General features: G+C 32.0%; 1 protein-coding gene across 1 annotated transcript in view; it reads left to right on the top strand.

Moving 5' to 3' along the window:
• Nucleotides 1-22,732, top strand: part of LOC129229749 (apoptotic protease-activating factor 1-like) — a gene marked incomplete at its 5' end in the record, with an annotated part of 108,278 nt that overhangs the window by 42,502 nt on the left and 43,044 nt on the right. Inside the window, 2 exons of the mRNA XM_054864119.1 lie at nt 1,286-1,455; nt 4,515-5,135. Of these exons, the coding sequence (XP_054720094.1) occupies nt 1,286-1,455; nt 4,515-5,135 (791 nt within the window). The remainder of the gene's footprint in view (nt 1-1,285; nt 1,456-4,514; nt 5,136-22,732) is intronic.

Here is a 22,732-nt window from a genome sequence, read left to right as displayed (position 1 = left end):
TAACTTGTACATTCATCATTATTATAGGTTGCCCTACTTATAATTTCCTTTCCTGTTAGGTGGGTTGATTTAAATTGTTGAAATATTAATATTATTGTACTTAATGCATGTACCAAGTATTTCAAGTTGATGAATTATTTTATGTCCTTTGAATATGTTTTGTGTTTTAAATATAATTTTACAACCCTTTTTGTAATTCAGTGGGAAGTAATCTACAAGAGCATAGAACTTAGAACTCCTATTTATTCTTATGATTTTATTTATTTATTTTTTTTTTATGTTAACAAGTTGGAAAATCTTAACAATTTCTAATTTTCACTTCTACTAATTAAAGTCACTGAATTTTTTTTGTTAGTTTTTTTTTTTTTTTTTTTTTTTTTTTTTTTTATTATGCGGAAGGAAAATAAAATGTTAAGGAATTTTTCCTTTTAACTTGTTTTGATGTTTTATTGCTTAGTATTTCAAACATATGCATCAGTTGCTGATTCCTTCGTGTTACTTAAGTTGAAAATAAGATATTTTTAAAGAATCATTAATAATTAAATGAATGTTGAGTTTAATAATAATATTATTATTATTATCATTGAATTAGCTTTGAGTTTAACAGCCCCAAAATCTTAATTATAAATTCATAAATACATCCTTTGAGTTCAGTTCTTCAAAATAATATTTGCTACAGTTCACTATGTATAAATATATGTATTTAGAATTTTTTTTGGTCAATGTATATAAACCATCAATGTTTTCATTTTGAACGATTGATTGGCATCATTATTGCACCTCTAATATATGTGCACTAACTGAAAACAATAACATTTTTTGCTATATTTTATTTATCATGACATTATGTGCAAATAGATTATATTGAATCCTACTTGGTTTGTAAGGAAAGAATCGTTACTTATTAAAATGATTTTCTTACTTATTAGAATGATGATCATTATTAAAGCGGTATGAGTACACCTGTCAGAAGAGGGGTCAAGTGTGTAACGTTTGAAATCTGGGGGCTCTCCCCCAATTAATTCTGGGAATGGAAATTCCCAAAAGTTATAAATTATTTTGGCATGTTAAGATAAGGGTCATGACTCTAATGACGGCGCCCTAGATCCATTTTAGGGTTGTATTGTAGGTTGAATGTTATATGGACTCAAAACCATCCTGTGAAAGTAATGCTTTATCCGCAAAAAGAAAATGAAAGATAAATATAATTAACTCATGCATTCATACATTCAGTGTAGGCAACTTCAGTGTCTTTTAACTGTTGTTTTATTTTTATTATTTTCAGATATGAAACCAAAGAGAAAGAGATCTTCTATTCCTGTCCCTTTTGTAAACAACCATACACAAGATAAATCTGCATTAAGTTTTGAAGAACACTGTTCTGATGCTATTTGTTGTGCCTTTTCTCCTAGTGATGCTCATATAATTTCTAGCGATAATATAGGAATTGCATACGTGAGTATAATAACTAGTCTACATTTTATTCATTTCAACATGCAGTTGAAGTCTTGTTAATACAAAAAAACAGTAAACCCAGCATTTAGTGATCATAAGTTACTTGAAAGAGTTTTTAAATGTGGAAGTAAATACTGCCATATGAAAGTAAACTCAATATCTACATATTTTATTTTATTTTTATTTATGTATTTATTTATTTATTTATTTATTTTTATTTATTTATTTTTTTTGCATATTTGTCATTTAAGGTAAAACACCAGTAGTCGCCATTGCTTCAATGGGAGCAACTTCAAGTTTATTTATATACTTTGAAGAAAGAAATGAACAATAATAATGGGATTTTTTGTTGGCACTTAATGTAACTATCATATTGAATCAATTTTATTCATCAGTTATTTGAATTTTAAAGTGAGTGATGTAAATTCTTCCGATCAGAGAATGTCAGACGGCCACTACTGAAACTTTCAGATTTTAGAGTGGCCACTACTGGATCAAATTTGAGATTTGAGAGAAAATGAATAATAATTTAACATATTCTGGCATTTTTAGAAATTTGGACGACTTAGAAAGAGTTGGGCTATAATACGCTTACTGAATTTCAAGAGAGGCAATTAATATTGTAGACCCACAGTTTTAAAATATATTTCACTTTGGCCACTATTAGTGCGTTTTAAACCTTGAAGTAACCACTACTGAAGCACTAGCCACTACTAGTGTTTTTTATGTTATTGTATTTTAGCTTTATTGTACAAATTTTATTATTTGGTTTCCACTGAAAATAAAGTACGAAAAAATCGTCCGACTTTTCCCGATCATTCATCCATATCAACGTTTCCCTATCATTAGTATGGAATCCAAAACGTGTTTATTCAAATATCTCAGAAACTCTTTTCTGCAGATACTGTGCTTTAACTTCCCACAGCAGAATACATATTAAGTCTTAAATTCATCATGATGAAAACATTATTGAAGTACATCATAGCATATACATATAAGGTAAAGAAATACATAAATGTTGCATTCACATGTGTTTTGCTATTTCAATGCAGAAAAAGGTTTTAGCTTCTAGCTCTAAGTAACTGTTGCTTCAGTTTGTATCAAAAATTTGTTTTTCATTTTATTTTAGTGTTATCCCTAACTTTCATCATATCTATAAATTCCTTTTGAATAGATTCAGTTTTGGACTAACAAATATTTGCTTCTGTATAATTGACACACAGTGTGCTCTTGCACATGATATTTGGTTATTCTTTGCATTAAACATCTGTTGGACCATTCCACGGAAAATGGTAATTTTGTCCCACACGTGACGCATCATATATTTCATAAAAATAAAATTTTAAAAGGATGATGATCAAAATTTTGTTGCAAAAGAAATCACAAACACATGTGTGACTTCTTAAGCAAAAACTTTCGTCAAAAATTGTCTTTTTTATGAAATGTAGGAACTGTCACATGTGGGACAAAATGACCATTTTCAATGGAATGTGCATATACATATTTTTTTTTCCAATGGTTTAAATAATTATTTCTAAACTAATGACATATGTTTCCTTTACATTGGAACCATAGCTTTCAAAATCTGCAATTTGTTTCGTCATTGCTGTATTACTAGAGCAAAAATATTAACTTATTCATAAGCAAGCTACCAGAGGTTGACTTTGGATGTCCCGCACGTGACGCATGTAAATAAATTTCATTTTAAATAACATAATTGTTCAATGAAAATATAATTATGTCAGGAGTATCTTTGTATCAAATGTAAAGATTAAAAAAATTGCTTACCCCTGTTTCATTAAAATATTAAGATATATGACGAAATGTTAATGAATTTTAAGCGTATTTTGGTCCCGCACGTGATGGTGGAATGGCCCTGTTATAGTTTTTAACCTTCTTAGATTTTTGCCTCTGGAGTATTTGATTTGTTCTTGTGTTTGCATGACCCCTGCTTATAAAAAGCTAAAAAGAAATCAACTGTAAAGAAGCACTTATACTTTACTGAAATGTATTTTACATAAAACATTGAAAATAGATATAGACGTCTTAACCCTTTTAAACTCCAGTGGTAAAATAAATAACAAAGGACTGTCCGATATATTATTATCATTATTATTTTTGAATTATTTATCTCCTGCAAAAAAAGCTTAAGCTTTCATCTTGACAAAAAAAATAAAAGACTTGATAGTATACATTAAAATAAAAAAATAATTTGTTTGTGAATATTTTTATTCTGCTTTAATTATGAGATAGTTTTGAGTCATACTCTGGGTTTGATGAATAGTACCATGAAAATAGTATGTGTACTACTTTCATCTTCACCTTAAGGAACAAAATTCATTCTCAGAAAAAGTAGTGACTTTATTAAATTTCTAAATTTAATAATAATTATGATTAAAAACATCTCGATGGGTATTTTTTTACAGGCAATTTCAATTTTATAGTCTACAAACTTATACATAGGCACTAAAATATTTCAATAAGAACTTAAAGAATCCTTATTATGCATCAACTTTTCATTCTATTTTCCATCTTGGTGATCTGACCTCCGAACACTCATTCACACCACATACTACTTTTTAAAACTTTTTTTTTTTTCAAGCTTTGCCGATGTTGTCAGAATTAGACAACAACTATTCAAAATTTGGCAATTGTGTTAAAATCTCTAGTATTAAAGTATTCCCCACTATTGGACATCTATTTTAACTCTAAATGATTTCTTTGAATAAATGTAAAAGTATTATGCTACAAATCAGTATAACAGTGCTGCTCCAGCATTATTTTTGTCTTTTGTAAATGCAATAGATTAAAATACAGCATCAGTTTTTGCATTTCATCTATTTCAGCCTTTGCTTGAAATTTTAAACTTTTATTTTGAAATTCAGCCCCACTTTTCTAGATCATGAGATTTAACAATTTCAGTTACAACACTATCAGTACATTTTTATATAGTAAGATGTAATTGTGTGTGAATAAGATATTAGTCACTCACTAAAAATCAATGAAATATGTAAACAAAATTATACTTTTTGTTTATTTATGAACTTTTTTTAATATAGGTTTGGGAAACTGCTACAAAACATATAAAGCATAAAATCATTCATTCATATCGAGGTGAACCTGTAAATTACTGTTGCTTTAATCCTGATGGCTCCCAAGTTGGAACAGCTGCCAACGATTCAATCAAGCTATGGAATTTCAAAACTGGATTCTTGAAAATTACCTTCAGTCACGATGACTTTCTAGTCCGCAAGTTTTGCTTCACCAAAAATGGAAATAACTTGCTATCAGTGTGTAACAACATCATTTATTGTTGGGACATGTCAGGTGACTGTACTCGTATCAAAACAGGACCCTCGAAGCCTTTTGAAATATGTTGTTGCTGCATTTCCCCCGATGGGAATTACTTGGCTTACGGGACGTCTCTTTCCTCTGTTTTCGTGATTAATGTAAATACGCAGAAAATCATTGACAGCCTCAAAGGTCATTCGGATGCCATTCTGAATGTGATGTTCTCAAATGATGGAAGGAGGTTGTTGTCGTTGTCTGAAGATAGGTTCATCGTTCACGATATGAGCTCAGTGAAGGATGCTTCATTGGTCAGCTTTGAAGGATGTTTGAGCGTCAGAATGAATAAAGATCTGTCCATTTCATGTGCTCATTCTTTAAATCGTGTGGAGGTAAGTATTTCCTACCCTTTTTTAATTCTCTCTGACTACTCTTTCTTTTTTAATGAAGTCACTATAACATGTGCATATTTTTATGTATATGAACCTATAGAAAAATATATGTACAGTAACTCTTCAATAAATCATGCTTCTTGGGAGACAGCAAAAAAACGGGATGTATCCGAAAACGTGCTATGACCGAGGTCATACAAAGTAACTATCTAATTAGCGTAAAAATGAATAACATGAGCATCTGCAAAAATATTAGTTTACTAGCGGTACCTGCAAGGCTTTGTCCATAGTAGAAAATTAAAAGGTCATTTGGTTCGCCTGTACATTTACAAATAATGCAAGGGCTGCGTTAAGCATTCGCCAATGCGCTAAATGCGATAACATCGTAAAATCGGCGAACGAAATTCGAATTTAGCGAATTTATTGGCGAAGAGAAAATTCTCTAAAATATACATAGAGGGAAAAAAAATCTTTCAGATGTCAATCTAGATAAAAATTAGGTCCGGTCACAAAATTTGGATCCCTAAAAACGGACCCTTCACAAAATTCCGATCCCTAAAAACGAACCTTTCACAAAACTCCCAGACTAGCAATCACTGAAAGTTGTTTTATCCTCGGACCACTCCGAGCAGATTGAGGTGCGTGCATGCGCGTTAGTATCGGATCGGAACGTTTCCGTCCATCGGATCGGAGGAAGGATGACGTTTGCCTCTCGCCTCTTTGCGCTTGCGTCTCTCGCTTATTGAATAGCGAGTGCGCAGTGTGGCTACCGAGTAGAAAGTGTTGGCTGTAGCCTTGTTGAACTGCGCGTTTGTTTCATTGTGTTTGTTGGCCCTCGGGAAAAGGACCAACGGATGTGGAATGGTAAGTTTGGGAGAAATGAAGCAATGGAAACTGAATTTCAATTTAAACAACATTTTATTTAAAACATATGTATATGTGTAAATAGGAAAAACAAACATTCAACATTTATAAAATCAAATCCCCATAAACAAATTAAATATATTTCCCCCCAACATACATCAACAAGAAATATCACATTATTCGTTTTCTCTAAATTTCAGTTCTAAAACGTCCTCAATAAACAACCCTAAACAGCATGCCACATTTCCAAGAAAAAAAAAAACTATTGGAAAAATTTCATACCCTGTCCACTCACAAGCACTTGGCACACAAAACATGAAGGCCACATCCATCAAAAGGATGGACTTTTGAGTTGAAAAAAAACCACACGTCCACTCGTGGACGACAGACCATCCTCTGTCAATGATCACTGCATTCCAGGCACACCCATACCACAGTAGAGGATTCCTCACCATATGCAGTACAGGAAATTATTTACCTGGTTTCTTTGCCAAACAGGAGAACATTCAGTAGTAGAGTCTCTTAGAGGTCACCTCACCATTCGAAGAAATGCCTCACCCTACACTGAACCCGTACAGTCCGACCAGCTCGGAACCTAGGATGAGCAGCTTCGGTCCTCCGGTCCTGTTAAGCCTAATTCAATACATCAACTCTTTCTTTCTAATTTTATTTTTTTACAAACCCGCCTTCCAAACATAGGGTACTGTTTTAGAACTTATCCTGCACTACTAGCAGGCAAAACGAATTTAATTTTCACATTTCTTGAACAAACTTCCACGTCCCCTGCGTGGACAAATCAACCAGAGCTCACAAGCTCACATCAAAACAAACCGTCTGCAGAACGGAAGCAAATCATAAGAGATCGATCGATTGATTGACTTTCTATTTAAACTATCACTGTTACCCTGACGCAATGACGTGACGTCATCAAAATTTGCATCTACTGCCTCTCAAAGCAACTCAACACAGTTACTATTTTAACTGTTGCTATTTTAAATTATCTTCACTGCTTTCAGCAGAAAGATCCTCAACTCTTGAGGCCTGACGTCACGTCCGCCGATGGGCGAAACACGTGATTGACTTGTTGGGTGTTTAGTCACTTGGGGATTTCATACGTCCGACGGATAATTTACGTCTTTTAAAACCGGGAATCTATTTTTTTCAGATAGGTTTGAATTTACAGGTAAGTTTGAAACAATTTAAAATACAGTCAAGCTTTTTATGAATCTCTCCAAGAACCAAAAAAATGGCTTTTGCCAACAGTGTTCGATGTCTGAAACATCGGAGTAAGATAGGAATGCAGTCCTTACTTCGTTAAAAGCTTTTATTTCTACTCTCAAATTTATTAAAGAATGATAAATATCACTTGAAGTTGTTTTTAGCCATCTTTTCCTTTGAAAAATTATTTCCTTTGAAAAATTACATATGATTTGTGGAAAAACTACTTAATATCCATTTTTTTCTCATCAAATTCCTAAAAACAGATGAAAATTCCTGGATATACCCCTGCCCTTATCCTCAAAAAATTGTCAAAAATTAAGTTATACTTCACTTTCTGATTAAATATTTCTGCAGACAAAAATACATTAAAATGAGTAAAAGTTAGTCTTTGACTAAGACTTTTGAAATTTGGCTAACACTTTAAAAATTTGGCTAATCTACTGGCGAACAATTCGAAATCCTTAGCGCGATCCCTGTAATGAATTTTACAAATAATGGATAATGAATTTCTTGCCAATTGTCTATGTTCATTTACTCGTCCACGTTATGATAATTTGCTCAAAAAATGTTTTTAAAATTGGAATAGAAAAAGAACAGAATTGAATTTTTGAAAAATCGTTTCGAGGTGCTCACCCCTATGCTAAGAACTAGTTTTATGCCAAATTTCATAAAAATCGGCCGAACGGTCTACACACTATGCATGTAACAGACATACAGACTTTCAGCTTATCTTCTTTATCTTCCTTATCCTTACTAATAATAAAGCAGAAAGTCTCTCTGTCCGGAGGATGTCTGGATGTCTGTAGGATGTCTGTGACGCGCATAGCGCCTAAACCGTTCGGCCGATTTTCATGAAATTTGGCACAAAGTTAGTATGTAGCATGGGGGTGTGCACCTCGAAGCGATTTTTCGAAAATTCGATTTTGTTCTTTTTCTATTCCAATTTTAAGCCCATTTTTCACAGAAATTTAATAAAATGGGAAAGAATCTTTATCTTTATCTTCTTCTTCTTTACTAATAATAAAGCTGAAAGTCTCTCTGTCCGGAGGATGTCTGGATGTCTGTGACGCGCATAGCGCCTAAACCGTTCGGCTGATTTCCATGAAATTTGGCACAAAGTTAGTATGTAGCATGAGGGTGTGCATCTCGAAGCGATTTTTCGAAAATTCGATGTGGTTCTTTTTCTATTTCAATTTTAAGAAAAAAAATATCATAAGATGGACGAATAAATTACGAAATTATCATAACGTGGAACTGTAACATGGGCACAAGCCAATTGGCGAGATACGAAATTACCATAACATGGAACCGTAAGATGGTAACAAGCCAACTGGCGAGAAAATTCACCATGCATTATTTGTAAATATACAGGCGAACCAAAAGACCTTTTGATTTTTCTATTACGGGCAAAGCCGTGCGGGTACCACTAGTTACTAATAATAAAGCTCAAAGTCTCTCTATCTGGAGGATGTCTGTAGTATGTCTGGATGTCTGTGACGCGCATAGCGCCTGGACCGTTCGGCTGATTTCCATGAAATTTGGCACAAAGTTAGTTTGTAGCATGGGGGTGTGCACCTCGAAGCGATTTTTTGAAAATTCGATTTTGTTCTTTTTCTATTTCAATTTTAAGAACATTTTCTGGAGCAGAATTATCATAAGATCACTGTAAAAAATATCCGTACTATTTTGAACCAATTTATAGTGCACTTGTACAAATATCGCGAAAAAGAGGTTCAACTAAAATTTTTCAGAAGCGATGATGGCTCGAAATCTTGGTGCAACCGCTCGAAATTACGGATTTCACCGTATTTCAGTTCAACTAACGAAGTGAAATGAAGTTACTCACCGGCATTCATCTTTATTTACTTTCCGCGGCGCAGCGCAGAATTTAAAACTGCAATCCGAAGGTTTGTAATATTTTGATGTACCTGATGTTACTATGATTACTTTATGTTTCCATATTTTAAATATCACAAACGTAGATAATTTAGATTGTAAAATATTTGTATAACCTTCATTATTTTGACTTTAGTGATGCATTTAAAGGTTCGCTTAGGCTTAGCTGTATTATATTTAGAGCTTTGCTTATAGTAAGTGTGTGCCTGTTTGTAGACTCATGGTTTGAACAGTGGTTGGAAAAACTACTTTTTTTTCGTAGAGAGAACTACAACTACTTTATTACAAATGTAGTTAACTTCAACTACAACTACTTTTTTCAAAATGTAGCAGCTACAAACTACTTTTGAAAAGTAGTCGTTACTTCGCTACTTTTAAAAAAATAAATAAATAAAAGCATACACATATACACCGTTTGAGGATTGAACAAAAATATTCAAAAAGTGGTTTAGATTAATAAAGTGGCTCATTTGAACATGGAATATAACAAAGAATTATTTATTCTTTCATTCCTTTATTGAGCCAATACTGAGCCACTTTGTCATTCCAAACATTTTCTACGATTTTTACAAAAATTCGCTGCAAGATAGGATTGAAAAAGTTGAAGGAATTCAACCTTCAAGTTTTTAATCCTTTCCTGACAGTGAATATTTCATTCAAGAAGTGCAAAGAAAATGTAAATAAATGCAGTCATAATTTGATTAAAAAATGTTATGTAGGCATACATACTATATTTACATAAAATTGATTTAGATGATGAAAAACATCTTTTAAAAGAGAAAAACATTAATTTTCATTATAGGAGTTAATTTTATAGGAGTTTATATTTTGCAGGAACTAGTTAATTGATTTTGAACTTCAAGCTAGGGATCCGGATCTGGACACCATCTCCTTTCTTACGCTGCTGATGAAATGAAGTAAGAGCAGTTTTCAATTTTACTGAATGACCTCAAAAACTGACAATATTTAATTCACTTTTATTTAGCTGATATATCAACACTCCATCAGTAAAAAAGAAAATAAAGAAATAGGAAAAATATCCCGAATGGTACCAGTGTTTATAATTAAATATTAATAAATTTACGAAATATGAAACATAACTAAGAATGCTTATTTTACTTCAATGTGCAATTTTAAACTGCAGTGGACTCTCGCTCCAATGTGATTCGACTTACGCGAAATGGATAAATAATGAACTTTTCTCGAGTAACGAATTTCGGAGCTCACGCGAATTCCTCATCCTGCAACACGAAAGTTTTCGGAAGGGAATCACAAGGCTTAGGTATCACCTTCTTTATTATGTACTAAATATCAGTTTCGTAAATGGACTTTCCCTTGACTATCACTGAAAGCAAAAGTACCCCGCACTGTACTAGTCGAAACATCGCTTTGTTAATTTACAAATCGTCACTCCGCATCTTTTTCATTTTGAATATGAAGTTGATGAAACATTATTCCACATAAGCGGCTGTTTATCTAAATTTTTAAAATGGAAGTAAAAATAAGAAGTTTCCGACAACTAAAGAAATTTAAAAAATGTCGATATGCTTGAACAACTAAAAAGTGCGTCGAATATAATTACTGTGTCTACTGTACAGTACTATTGTAGTACTGCATTTTATTCTTGCTACATACTATATGTACCGTCTAATTTTATGCCAGTCTCTCCCATTGATTTTGTGCATTCTAACCTTTTTTTAATTCAATAACAGAGCATTAATTTAAATACAGTAAAAATCATATAGATACCCTTTTCCACAAAGCAAAATTTCAACCTGCATGCACAGGTGTACGAGGGCCGAAAAACCTTTTAAATAAATTCAATTATTATTCATGATTAAATTATCGCCTTGAAAAGGCTTAAATTGCTGTACAAATGACCTTCAGTTGAAGCATTCAGATTTCCGTATTGTCACCTCGGAGAACGATGCATTTGAACATGTCCAGGGACCATGGGAGTCATGTTTAAGCGGAACATATGGTCACCTTAGTCATACCTGTTGTTTTTCAACTTAGCCCTTTTTTGCATTAATATTTCTTTTTTTTTCATTATCTTTATCTGAGTTAAGTGATTTAATTAGCTACTCCATTTTAAGATACATTTTATGTCCAAATGTTGCGCTAAATATGTTGTACACTTTTATGCTTTTCACAGAACCTTACTCAAAGTGGCCCTCGACAGGATCCCGACTTTGTGGTCTGCTGTCTCAAAAAGATAGCATCCTGTGCAGAAGATGTGCTTATGGACAAGGTCAACCAGTTGATAAGGTCAACCAGATGGTCAAATATTAAATTTAAGATTTCTAAACAAATGAGGTGTCACTTTAAAGGTAAAAAGTTGTATATTTTGAAATGCCTGTCTAAAACTTGTTCACTTCAGTTATAAATAAGTTTCAGGAGGTTAAAATATTTTTAAACCGTATTTGGTGACTCTCAAAGAAATTCTGTTTTTCCCAAAAAATACTTACTAATATTATGAATTGAGATAAATCACCATTTAAAGATACAATGTGTTGCTGGTGATGTGGCAAAAATATAATTCATTTTGATTTGTAAAAGAATTCCTGTGGGGTACATTAAGTGTTTTAGGTTCGACACCAAAATGTGCAGTTAATTATGCTGAGCCAATAATTTTAAAACTACATACATGTATTTTTGGGTACAAAGTCTTGATGGTTTTCTATCAGTTAAGTTTCACAAATAACTAATCCCAGCTTTTGTAGCTGAACTATCAATTCCTACTAAGTCATCATAGTTGTCTTGTATTTCATTAATACAAATGTTACATCAGAGAGTTGCTTTTGATTTTCATATACTCACTGTTATGGGGGAACTACTTACCCCATAGTGTTGGGACCTCTTCTAGTGAAATTTTACGGGATAAGTGGGGCTCCTCCTCTAAAACAGTTTTGAACAATATTTTATTCAAAAATTCTAATTGCTGTATGCACTCTAAGTTCAGAAATGAGATTTTTCCGGCTTTTGCCGGAATTCCGGCTTTTTCTGTTGACTTTTGAGAACCTTTCCTCCTTTTCCTGCCTCTTTCAAGCCTTATTTTTCTCAAAAATCGGAAAAAAATATGATTTTCAAATTTTCGGTCCCCGATTTCTTATTTTTTCTATTTTTCTCCTTCGAATCTTCATCCTCCGCGATATCTGCTAAAAACGTATGTTTTGGAATCATGCCAACGATGTCAAACTCGTGCTGCGCCGAAATTTGCGTGCCTCGTTTGAGATTTCAATCATTTTGCATCCTGCAAGTATTTCAATTATTTTAAATGTTGGGTGGTTTTTCACTATATGCTACCTTATATCTGCTTATTTTATTCATGATTTCAATAATATTTTTATTTCTTTAATTTATTTTGGAAAAAATTCAAAAGGCAATCAAAAAATGTGGCATAGCCCCCCATAGTCTCGAATTTTATTGAAACTTGACATGGTTACTTTTTTTGTGTATTTAAGAAAGTAAAAAATATTTATGGTGAATCTCGAACCGTTTAGGCTTTACAGCCTGTGAAAAGTTTTGAGATTTCATGATTAAATGAGGCGGCTGCAAGTTGTTCTTTTGATTCAGAAATCGTATTAGGAAGTTTTTAAAGACGAATTTAGGATTCCATTTCAAGGAAAAAGATAACCAATCGTTTATATACATATATATTTATTAATTTTCAATTCTCACTATGAAAAGTATGTTCTACCACATAAAGAAATTTTAAATTTTTCTCTCCGTTGTAAATTCTTACTTTACAAACAGACCTAATTTTAAAATTTATGTTCTCACTCGTTTAACACTATAAACTCAAATGTTTTTAATGAAAAAAATGTATTTTTCTCTAAAAAAATATGAAAAGTTGACACTATAGTGTGATGCAGCCAAGATTGACCTCTGACTCCCCCAACCCTTTGTTCAGTAACTCAGGGGTTAGAATTTGTTGCCTCTTTTTCGAAATTTAGATTTATAAACACACTTGCAAGAAATTGTACAATGCAGCAAACTGTACAAAATTATTACTTATACTTAATTAAATATGTATTACCTTTAAAACTGGTAAATTTGCCATTTTTTATTGGATTTTCGAATATCATGGCTTCCAGGTTCTATTTTGATGCAGTTTTGGATATCATCATTTTTACGAATTTTTTTTGGATTTCCTCCTTTTTGCTCTCTGACCACTCTCATCCCTGTAAGTTAAACTGTACATGAATGTTTAATGATCATAAAAAATATATGCTAACCGGGAAACACTTTGAAAAATTCTGCTTAAACTCGGCAAAAAAAAATTTCAGATTTTTTTTTTTTTTTTTTTGACTAAGTCAACTGACCTAGAAAAAAATTTCCACGTAACCCAATTATATTCAAAACTAATCACTGTGATGAAACATGACATGATCAATGTAAAAAAGTATAAAAACTATATACATATTTCAGTTTTAGGGGGTGAACCACTTACCCCAGTGTCCCACTTCCCCAATCAACCCTATTTTTGAATTTATTTCATGAATTTTGTTTCAGTATATGTAACCTATATTATATATTTATAACTGTAATCATTGTTATGTATTTACATTTAAGAGCAATAGTTTACGTCCAATATGGACAACTTACGTCCGACACCAAGCTAAAAATATTTTTTAAATAATTTTATTCCTTATGATATCATTTGAAAACTGAAATATGCTTCAATAATGAGTATATTTTATAATTATGCTGTTTTTAAAATTAAAATGTAAGCCAATTCACAGACTTTTAATAAATTTTTAAGTGAACCATCAATTTTACTATTTGTGTGTTTACGTCCGACACCAACTCTTTACATTTTTTTAATTTATACTTTAGGGATCTATTGTGAAAAACTAACATGATTTTTACTCTGTGGGATGTAGTAAGTATCTTGTAAATAAATTTGATCATTTTGGAACAGTTTATATTTGGTAAGTGGAATTAAAACTGAGAAAATTTTCTTCATTTTTTACGTCCGACACCATGGAATTGCCCTTATTTAATGTTTATTTATTTTATATTGTTTTATTCTTTTGTTTATTTATTGTACATTAATCATTTTTTTCTTTTTTAATTTATCTTTATTTACTAAATCATTGTTACTATTTTCATGGCTTAATGAAGATAAAATATATTAAACCATGAATGATTGAGTGTGGTACCACCATTTCTATTCTGTTCGGACTTCCAATATTTACACAAAGGGTCCACTCAAAGCAGATAATGTGAAAAGACTGAAATTCTTTTCTTTTTTTTTTTTTTCTTTCTTTCTTTTTTTTTTTTTTTTTTTTTGACATTAAACATCACTAATCTAAGGAATGAAAAGAATCTTTTTTTTTTTTTTTTGGAGATCAGTTTTCTTAAGCATTTAATAAAAAATACATACTGGTATATTTTACTTAAAATACTCACAACGAGTAATAAAATATATATCACTCTCATTTTGTTTTTAAAATTTGTTTTAAAAAATAAAATGCAGGTAAAATGTCATTTCTGTACCTTGTCCACAACATGCATTCTATCGATTTTCCAGCAAGTTTACTGTATAATGATGCTGTGTTAGAAATGTATACGTACAAGTATTTATACGTAAAATAGCATAAATCTAATTAAATGTGTCAAATCGATATTCCTAAAATCATTCCACATTTTGTAAATGTGTCCATAGATACTGCTATTAGTATAAAAGATAAATAGATCTTAATATACATCTTAAGGTGTTAGTTAGCCACTTGAACTCCCCCCTCCCCTCCCCATTTTTTTAATCTTAAGTCAGCCATTCATAATTTTGTTTTAAATGTAGATCAAAATGTAAATTTTGAATGTGAACTATAGTTAAATTTTGATAAAAAAATAAACATTTAGCAGTTGATTTGTTCTATTGAGATCCCTGGTAATTCCTATTGTTAATTAAATTTTAAATGTCCTGTTTAAATGTTGTTTACTTAGTTCAGAATATTTTGTCTTATAAAAATAGTTTTAATTTTTAGAATATGTAGAACAAAACGGATGTTAAAAAAATGTTTTTTAAGAGTAAACTTTTTTTTTTTTGGTCCCTCTTAGCAATTTAATTGAAGTTTGCTATTCTCATTTTATCCTTCGTAAAATTTGAATACTATCAAGCATTTGCATAATTGTTTTTTAACTGAGTAGTGCTTTCATATTACATTAATACACTAAACTGTTTTCTAATTTTCTAATTAGTTTTTATTTTCAAATATTTTCAGTATACACTTACATATTTTTTGTTTTAACTTCTAATAAATAGAAATTTGGATACCAACTGCAAAAAAAAAAAAAAACATTTTTTATGTAGTCTGAACCAAAGTTTCAGTTTACTACTTATTTCAGTTTCTTGACTCAAGATATGCTACATAAATGAAAGAAAGTCAATGGGGGAAAATACCAGTGTAATAAAATGTAGTATTTGTGAGGCCAAAACATAAAATTAAGGAAACATTCCTGAAAGCGAGATTATAAATAGCAACATAATAAATGTGCCATCGTGCCCAATTTATTTCTTCTTCTGTACAACAGACAAATAAAATAAGCAAAATATGTTCTGAAATGTTAGGGAATGATCTTATTTATAAAAAATATTACATTAAAAAAGTCTTGAAGTTAAAATTGGTTTAGTTTTTCTGTTATTTTTATGTAAACGTCGTACATTTCTTACTTTTATTGTTTTCATTTTTTGCTTTCTTATTTTGTTTTTGTGATTAACTAATTCCAATAAGTTTATCCTTCACTTTGTTTTTTCCTGCATTTCTCCATTTCACACATTGCTTCTATATATATAGTTTTTCCCGCTGGTAAATTTATTGCTAATTTATTCAGAGTGGTTTCATTTTTGGAATTTTCGCATTGTTTATGGGTTTTCTTGGAAAATTTATTACTTAACGGTTTTTTCCTGATGGAATTATATAATAAATTTTGCCTCAGAGTGTCATTTTATCTTTTTTGTTTCGCTTAATTACGATTTTTTGATATGTATACTATGTCCTGTTCCACCGTGTTGCTTTTCTCGGATGACTTTTCATCCAGAAGCTCACACCTCTTTGCATTGAAAAAGGTGTTCCTTGTAACACCGAAACACGTGTCTGCAATTTTTTGCAATTTTTGTGCTTAATGACATTGGATTACTGATTTTTTGAATCTTCAGCACAAAGGTATTTATTCGTTATAAAGTTATTGTAATTTCTAACCCGTCCTTGCTGCTCCTTGAAACAGAAGTCGCAATTTAAATCAGCAACTTTTTCATTTAAAATTAAAAATATTATGTGTTTATTTACAAAATCTGATCCCCTTAAATGTGTTCACCTAGTTACTATTAAAACGTACAAAAAAGTTTTGCTAACGTACAACACCAAAAATTCTTGAGAATAATCAAAATTCAAAATATTTCTTCACAATTATTGCCATTTTTTTAAAACATACTATTAAGATTTGAATCAACATTACTTAACATAAAGTCTTTTGTCTAACTTTTCAATTTTAATTACTTGAAAAAAAAAATTAATCTTTTCCTGAGTTTGTGAAGCATTCAATTTAGGACAGTAAACCCTCATTAATCCAAACCCAATTAAACCTGTCTTTGCTTAATCTGAACAATCATTTATGTGTACATGCTGTATAAATGAAAGGCCATTTAAAGCAATAATGTATTTTTGTTGGCTGTATTTCGTATTTTTATATTTTTCTCTTATGCAGTTTTATATTTCATTGTCTTGAGTTCAAAATTTTACTGTGTACAGTAGTTTGTTTATGCACCTTGGCTGAATTTGTAGGTTAAACTTTCATTAATTCAGACGACTTGGATCACATATTAGTTACTACATTTAGATATTTTTTCGACCATTGCATGGTTTTCATATAAGAGTTAAAACCCAAAGGGTTAATGTATGAGATGAATGTTTCAACTTACCATAGGCAAAAGTTAATATACTCGTAAAATCACCCATGTAAGTATTTTTTACATTTATAGAATTTTTATATTGTATCTCCTTTTGGTTATGAGAAATAACATAAACATGTTTAAAATTGAATATTTTAAAACTTTTTATGTACATTTGTGAATAAAGATATTATTTAATTTATATTTTGTGTTCATTTACTGATTTTACCATAATTTTCAAGTATGTTCGGTTAATTTTAAAAAGCAATGCTGTAAATGGAAAAAATATTTTGGGGAACTCAAAAAAGAAAAGATGGTGTGAAACCAGTTACACAGTATTTGCAATATTTTTGCAACAAAAAAACATTTTTTGGAGACGTCATGCCCCGTACTCCCGACTGCTGCCGCTGCTTATATGACATATCCGCTGCTTATATGACATATCCGTAACACGCAAACAACACTTTTTCTTACTTTAATTGACTATTATTAATGTGTCGCTATGTCAAAATAAATGAATGTGTTGCTTAGAAAACATTTTGATGTTTAAAAATACAGTGGACGCTTGTTAATTGAATCCGAAGTAAATTCAATCAAATGCGTTATTGAATCAAATCTTCAATGCCACTTTATTGAATCAGCCACGTTACAGAATCAAAACTGTGTAGAACAAAGGGGGGTTCATGTAAGAGGTGGCCACTGGATAAACCATAAAAATAATGGAAGGGGTTGCTTTGAGGGATATTTTTCTCTTTTTTGGAGGGGGAGAGTTTGTGGCATTTAGAGAGGTGCTCCCCTGCTTTTGGGGGGTATAATCATCCCTGTGCTATGTATAGATTATAAAATGGAGGGTTCTGTTGAGCAATCACGATTGCTTACTGTTTTCACTTGACAGCAGTTGATTTGTCTTAATTTTATTTTTCTATACTTATAATGTGGCGTTCTGTGCCTTAGACTCAAATTACAGTGGACGCCGCTTCATGTGATTACATTTAATATTCGTGTAACACAGTTGTTTATCAGCTGAGCCTTGTTTGGTTGTGCATATGTACATTAAACTTTTCTCTTTTATTATAATCAGCCAATTATTGATATCAAATCACTTTCGCCCAAATGTTATCACATTAGGTGGTGTCTACTGAATTTACAAACCACCACCTTGAGTTGACACAATCTTTTTTACGCAAAATCGGTATACACACATAACATCTAACATCCAGCCCATGGCATTCATTTGAAATTTGACGTCTTGAATTCAAAAAATGGTTGCAATAAAAGCCATTAGTAGAAGCAGGAAACCCAACGTGTTGAGTCCTATCACAGTTTGTGATTGCAAAAAACATGATTTTTATTAAAGGTCTCAAAATCCAATTTTTTTTTATGTATAGTAACAATACACAATTTAAATGCTACACAAATTCAAACAAAAACTTACTATCTGTTGTGTTTTTTAAACATACTTTATATTAAAACACTACCTGCATATATTTATTTATTTTTCTTTCTAAAAGAACACCTATTGATTACAAAGTCAGCTTGATTACTTCCTAACAATCTTTGAATTATTTTTTTTACTCAAGTTTTATAAAATTGTAATTTGCTTTTCCTTTTGCACAAATACTCTTACCTGTCAATTTTATTAATTTTGATTATCAATTAGTTTATGCTATTCGGAGTTTTAATTCAACGAAAAAGTTTGCCTTGCCTCTCCTAGAGGGGGGGGGGGGTGATGTCCTTTTTCACCCCCTCCCCCTCCTACATTAATTTTTGAATCAATCATACATTATTTAAAAAATGAAATGTTTACTTGTGTGCAAAAATAGTTGAAGAAAGATTCGATGCATAAACGAAAAAAAAAAACGTGAATTACTTGGAATACATTTTTCATCACACAGAAACGAAATAAAAGTTTAAGCACATTTGAAACAATGTATAATATTTATATCATGAGATTAATTCTTCCCCATTTAAAAGAGGTTCCTTTTTACCCCTGAAACACGTGTGCAGTGTCCTGCAAATTTGGACATTAACGTTGTATTATTTATGTTTTGTTTTACTTTTCATCACAAAGGCAAAAGCACAAATTTAGCTTTTACTTTTAAATCTGCTCATATTTTTCCTCAAAAGAAAAAAAAAAGAATAATAACAACAAAAATAAATAAATAAAAAATCTCTGAAATTCTGTATTAGTTAAATGAAATATTAAAATAATAAGAATTGTATAATTTTAATATTTCATTTTAATAATTCAATAATTATTGAAAAAATATCTTTATGCCTAAAAAGAAAAAAAAAGTTCTTGTTTTACATTATAATTATTACTGGATTCAATAGTAATAAAATTAATAATGAAATCGAAAATCGGCGTAGGTGATTACATGAAAGAATGCAATAGAACCAGAATTTTTTTTTAGTCATTTAGATTTAAATAACATTGATTTTTATTTTATTTTCGATTTCTTAGAAATACTTAAAAACAAAATAATAGTACGTTAAACTACGCACTGCTTCTAATATTAAAGTTGAGCCAAAGTACAGTTCGATCACGCTCTCAACCTTCGCATTAAATAAAACCATTTCATTGTGTTACCATATGCTATCTTCCCGCGCTCAACCGATCAATATTTTGGTTCAACCTCGCACTAGTCTTTTGCGCGAGCGACACTCATTCTAGGTTTCAGCTTTCACCATTCGTGCGGGAAGAAAACGACGCCGCTTTATGGTTCATTCTTTCCCCAAACAGAAGAGCCAGCAAATGTTCTCCCGATTTTGGTTCGATGTTTCACCGATATTTTTTACAGTGTACTATGTGAACAAAATGTTTAAATAACAGATAGTGTCAAACTTAAAGAAAAAAACATTCTTTGCCTCAAGATCAAGAAGTCAAATTTTTATGATACGGAAATTCCTAAATACCAACTTGCTGACTATTTTGAACCACTGTACGCTTTCTTACACTTCATTCATTCTTTCGAAGTATGTTTAAACCATTAGAGTTCAGTTACTTACGTTTTATTATATGCATTGGTAAAATTTGTGAACATATAATTTTTATTCTTTTAACAATACGCTCAATGAATTGAAATTATCTTAAAATGTTGATGAATAGGCACATCGACGAAAGTTTGAATTGAAGTAGGCTTTTATCCAAGAAAAACAACAGTAAAATTCCCAATTTACATTCAGAGCGTGATAAAGGGCTTTTGTACGCAGTAACATGGCTTTCCTCAGATTTAAATCAAGCGTTGATTCTGCATGCAACTGTCAAAAATACTAAGCTCTGCAATAATTTGCTTTTAGCATTACTGAGAGGTGTCATTTCATTCTAATTATTTAGTACACGTGTATAAATAATGAAAACCTTAGTGGGTATTTATCAGTGGCGCACACTAGGGTCCAGGGGGTCAGGACCCCTCCCATATGTCTTGCTTTTTTCCCCGATCGATTACGATTCTATATTTTGTGCGTGAAATAATTTCAAACAAAGGTTACAATAACTTCTGTTTTAATAAGTGAAAAAATAAAACCCGCATGTTAAGAGATTTTTTAAAATATTGTGCACTTAGCCTATGAGAAGAAGAATGGGGATTATAAATGAATACACAGTAATAAGTATGTTTTTAGTTTTGTGATTACAAATTGAAATGAGATCCTTTGAACTTGAATTCATTTTTTTATTATGAGAAAAATAAAAGCGTAAATTATTTAATTTCTGGTTATTTCTTTACTTAATGCTAATTATTTATTCATTAGCTTATTTTTTACTGTTTTTTGTTCTCGGAAATCGATAAAATCAAGTCAATATGTTTGACGGCGTAATAATGGAATGAGACTTTCGACCTTGGACCCTCCCTTTAAAAAATTCATGTGCGCCACTGGTAATATGGTATCCTTCTGATCACTAACAAGACAACAGCATTTTTTTTTCTTTTCCTGCTTTCTATCGTGCCAACATGCAGATTCGTCAGTTTCTTTATTTCCTCTTTTGATGCGCAGAAAATTCATAGACAAAACAAAAGCATAATTTTCTAATTAAAAACTGCACAGAAAATCCTTATACAGGGCGCGATTGTTTTCGAAAGATTTACTATTTATGCCTTTTTATTAATTGTAACATTCATCAAACTAGCTATCAGCAAACCTAACTACACAACTACCAAATGTTTTTATTTTATGCTCACACCGACATCCGCAGAAATTCTTCGACATTTTTCTATGATTAATTTGCTTTTCTTTTCAAGAATAGTTTCAGAAATTTCTGTAAAAAGTAAAGCAATCTTTTATCGATAAAGTTATAAAGATCATCAGTGTTCCGCTCGCCCTCTCCCCCTCAATTATATATTGAAAAATACATAAATGAATGAACTGAACGAATAAATATAAAACAAATAAAAAAAAAACGAAGATTATGCCGCCCATGAATTGCAAAACAAATACAGAATTCGATTCGAAGAGTAAATTGTAGAATTGTCCCGCGGTTCCAAAGTTTTCAAGTAAAAGTGAGAAGGGTGGTAGAATAGAATAGGAGAATTGGATTCTTTTTTCTTCACCCTCATACTACACCCTTCTACCCGATCTGTTGTCGTGGTGGGAAACAGGCCGGAGGGGATGGGGGACATGTTTTGGAACAGAATCCTTCTTAGCTCGCTCCCTGCCCTCGTCCGACCGTAAAGTACCGATGGGGACAGCTTAGATTTATGACTGTCCTTTCAACAACTCAATGATTGACGTTGTCCATCATGAAATCTGACCAATTAGCAGTGCAAAAAAATCGAGTTAGACCCTCCCAAATACACCCCCTGTGTTGCCACAGATTTCGTGTTTTCGTCGAATCTGATTTTACGGAGAGGTTTAGAAGAGCCTTAAGTCTGTGGTATTACCATATCGGGCGGGAAAACAGATAGAGTGATTGACTGCGGTGAAGAGAGGGGACCTGTATGGCTCAGTGGCGGATCACCGCATAGGCGCATGAGGCGATAGCTGGGGCCTCCAGCAAAGCAGGGGGCCTCGGAGCCACCAAGTGTCACATCCTCAAAATTATAGTTTTCCATGGTAAATCCTCAAAACTCATGGAAATTGATAGATAATCATGGAGTTTAGGCGCGGGATGATTGCTCCCGATAGAGCTAGGGCTCCCTGAGTCTTAAGGGGCCCCAGGCTTCAGGTGCCTTTGTTTAGATTTTCCCAGGAGTTTGGATTTTCCTCATTCTTCCCAGAATTTTAGTACAAAATTGTCTGTTTTTAAATACTCCACAAAACTATCTAGTACTTTCCGATTACACACATTTATGCCTGCACACAGACAGTGGCGGATCACCGCATAGGCGCATGAGGCGACATCCTCAAAATTATAGTTTTCCATGGTAAATCCTCAAAACTCATGGAAATTGATAGATAATCATGGAGTTTAGGCGCGGGATGATTGCTCCCGATAGAGCTAGGGCTCCCTGAGTCTTAAGGGGCCCCAGGCTTCAGGTGCCTTTGTTTAGATTTTCCCAGGAGTTTGGATTTTCCTCATTCTTCCCAGAATTTTAGTACAAAATTGTCTGTTTTTAAATACTCCACAAAACTATCTAGTACTTTCCGATCACACACATTTATGCCTGCACACAGACAGTGGCGGATCACCGCATAGGCGCATGAGGCGATAGCTGGGGCCTCTAGCAAAGCAGGGGGCCTCGGAGCCACCAAGTGTCACATCCTCAAAATTATAGTTTTC

Source organism: Uloborus diversus, chromosome 9, assembly GCF_026930045.1.
Source record: "Uloborus diversus isolate 005 chromosome 9, Udiv.v.3.1, whole genome shotgun sequence".
Classification (NCBI taxonomy): Eukaryota; Metazoa; Arthropoda; class Arachnida; order Araneae; family Uloboridae; genus Uloborus; species Uloborus diversus.
Note: the sequence above shows the minus strand (reverse complement) of the source record. Positions and strands in the feature narration are given on the sequence as shown.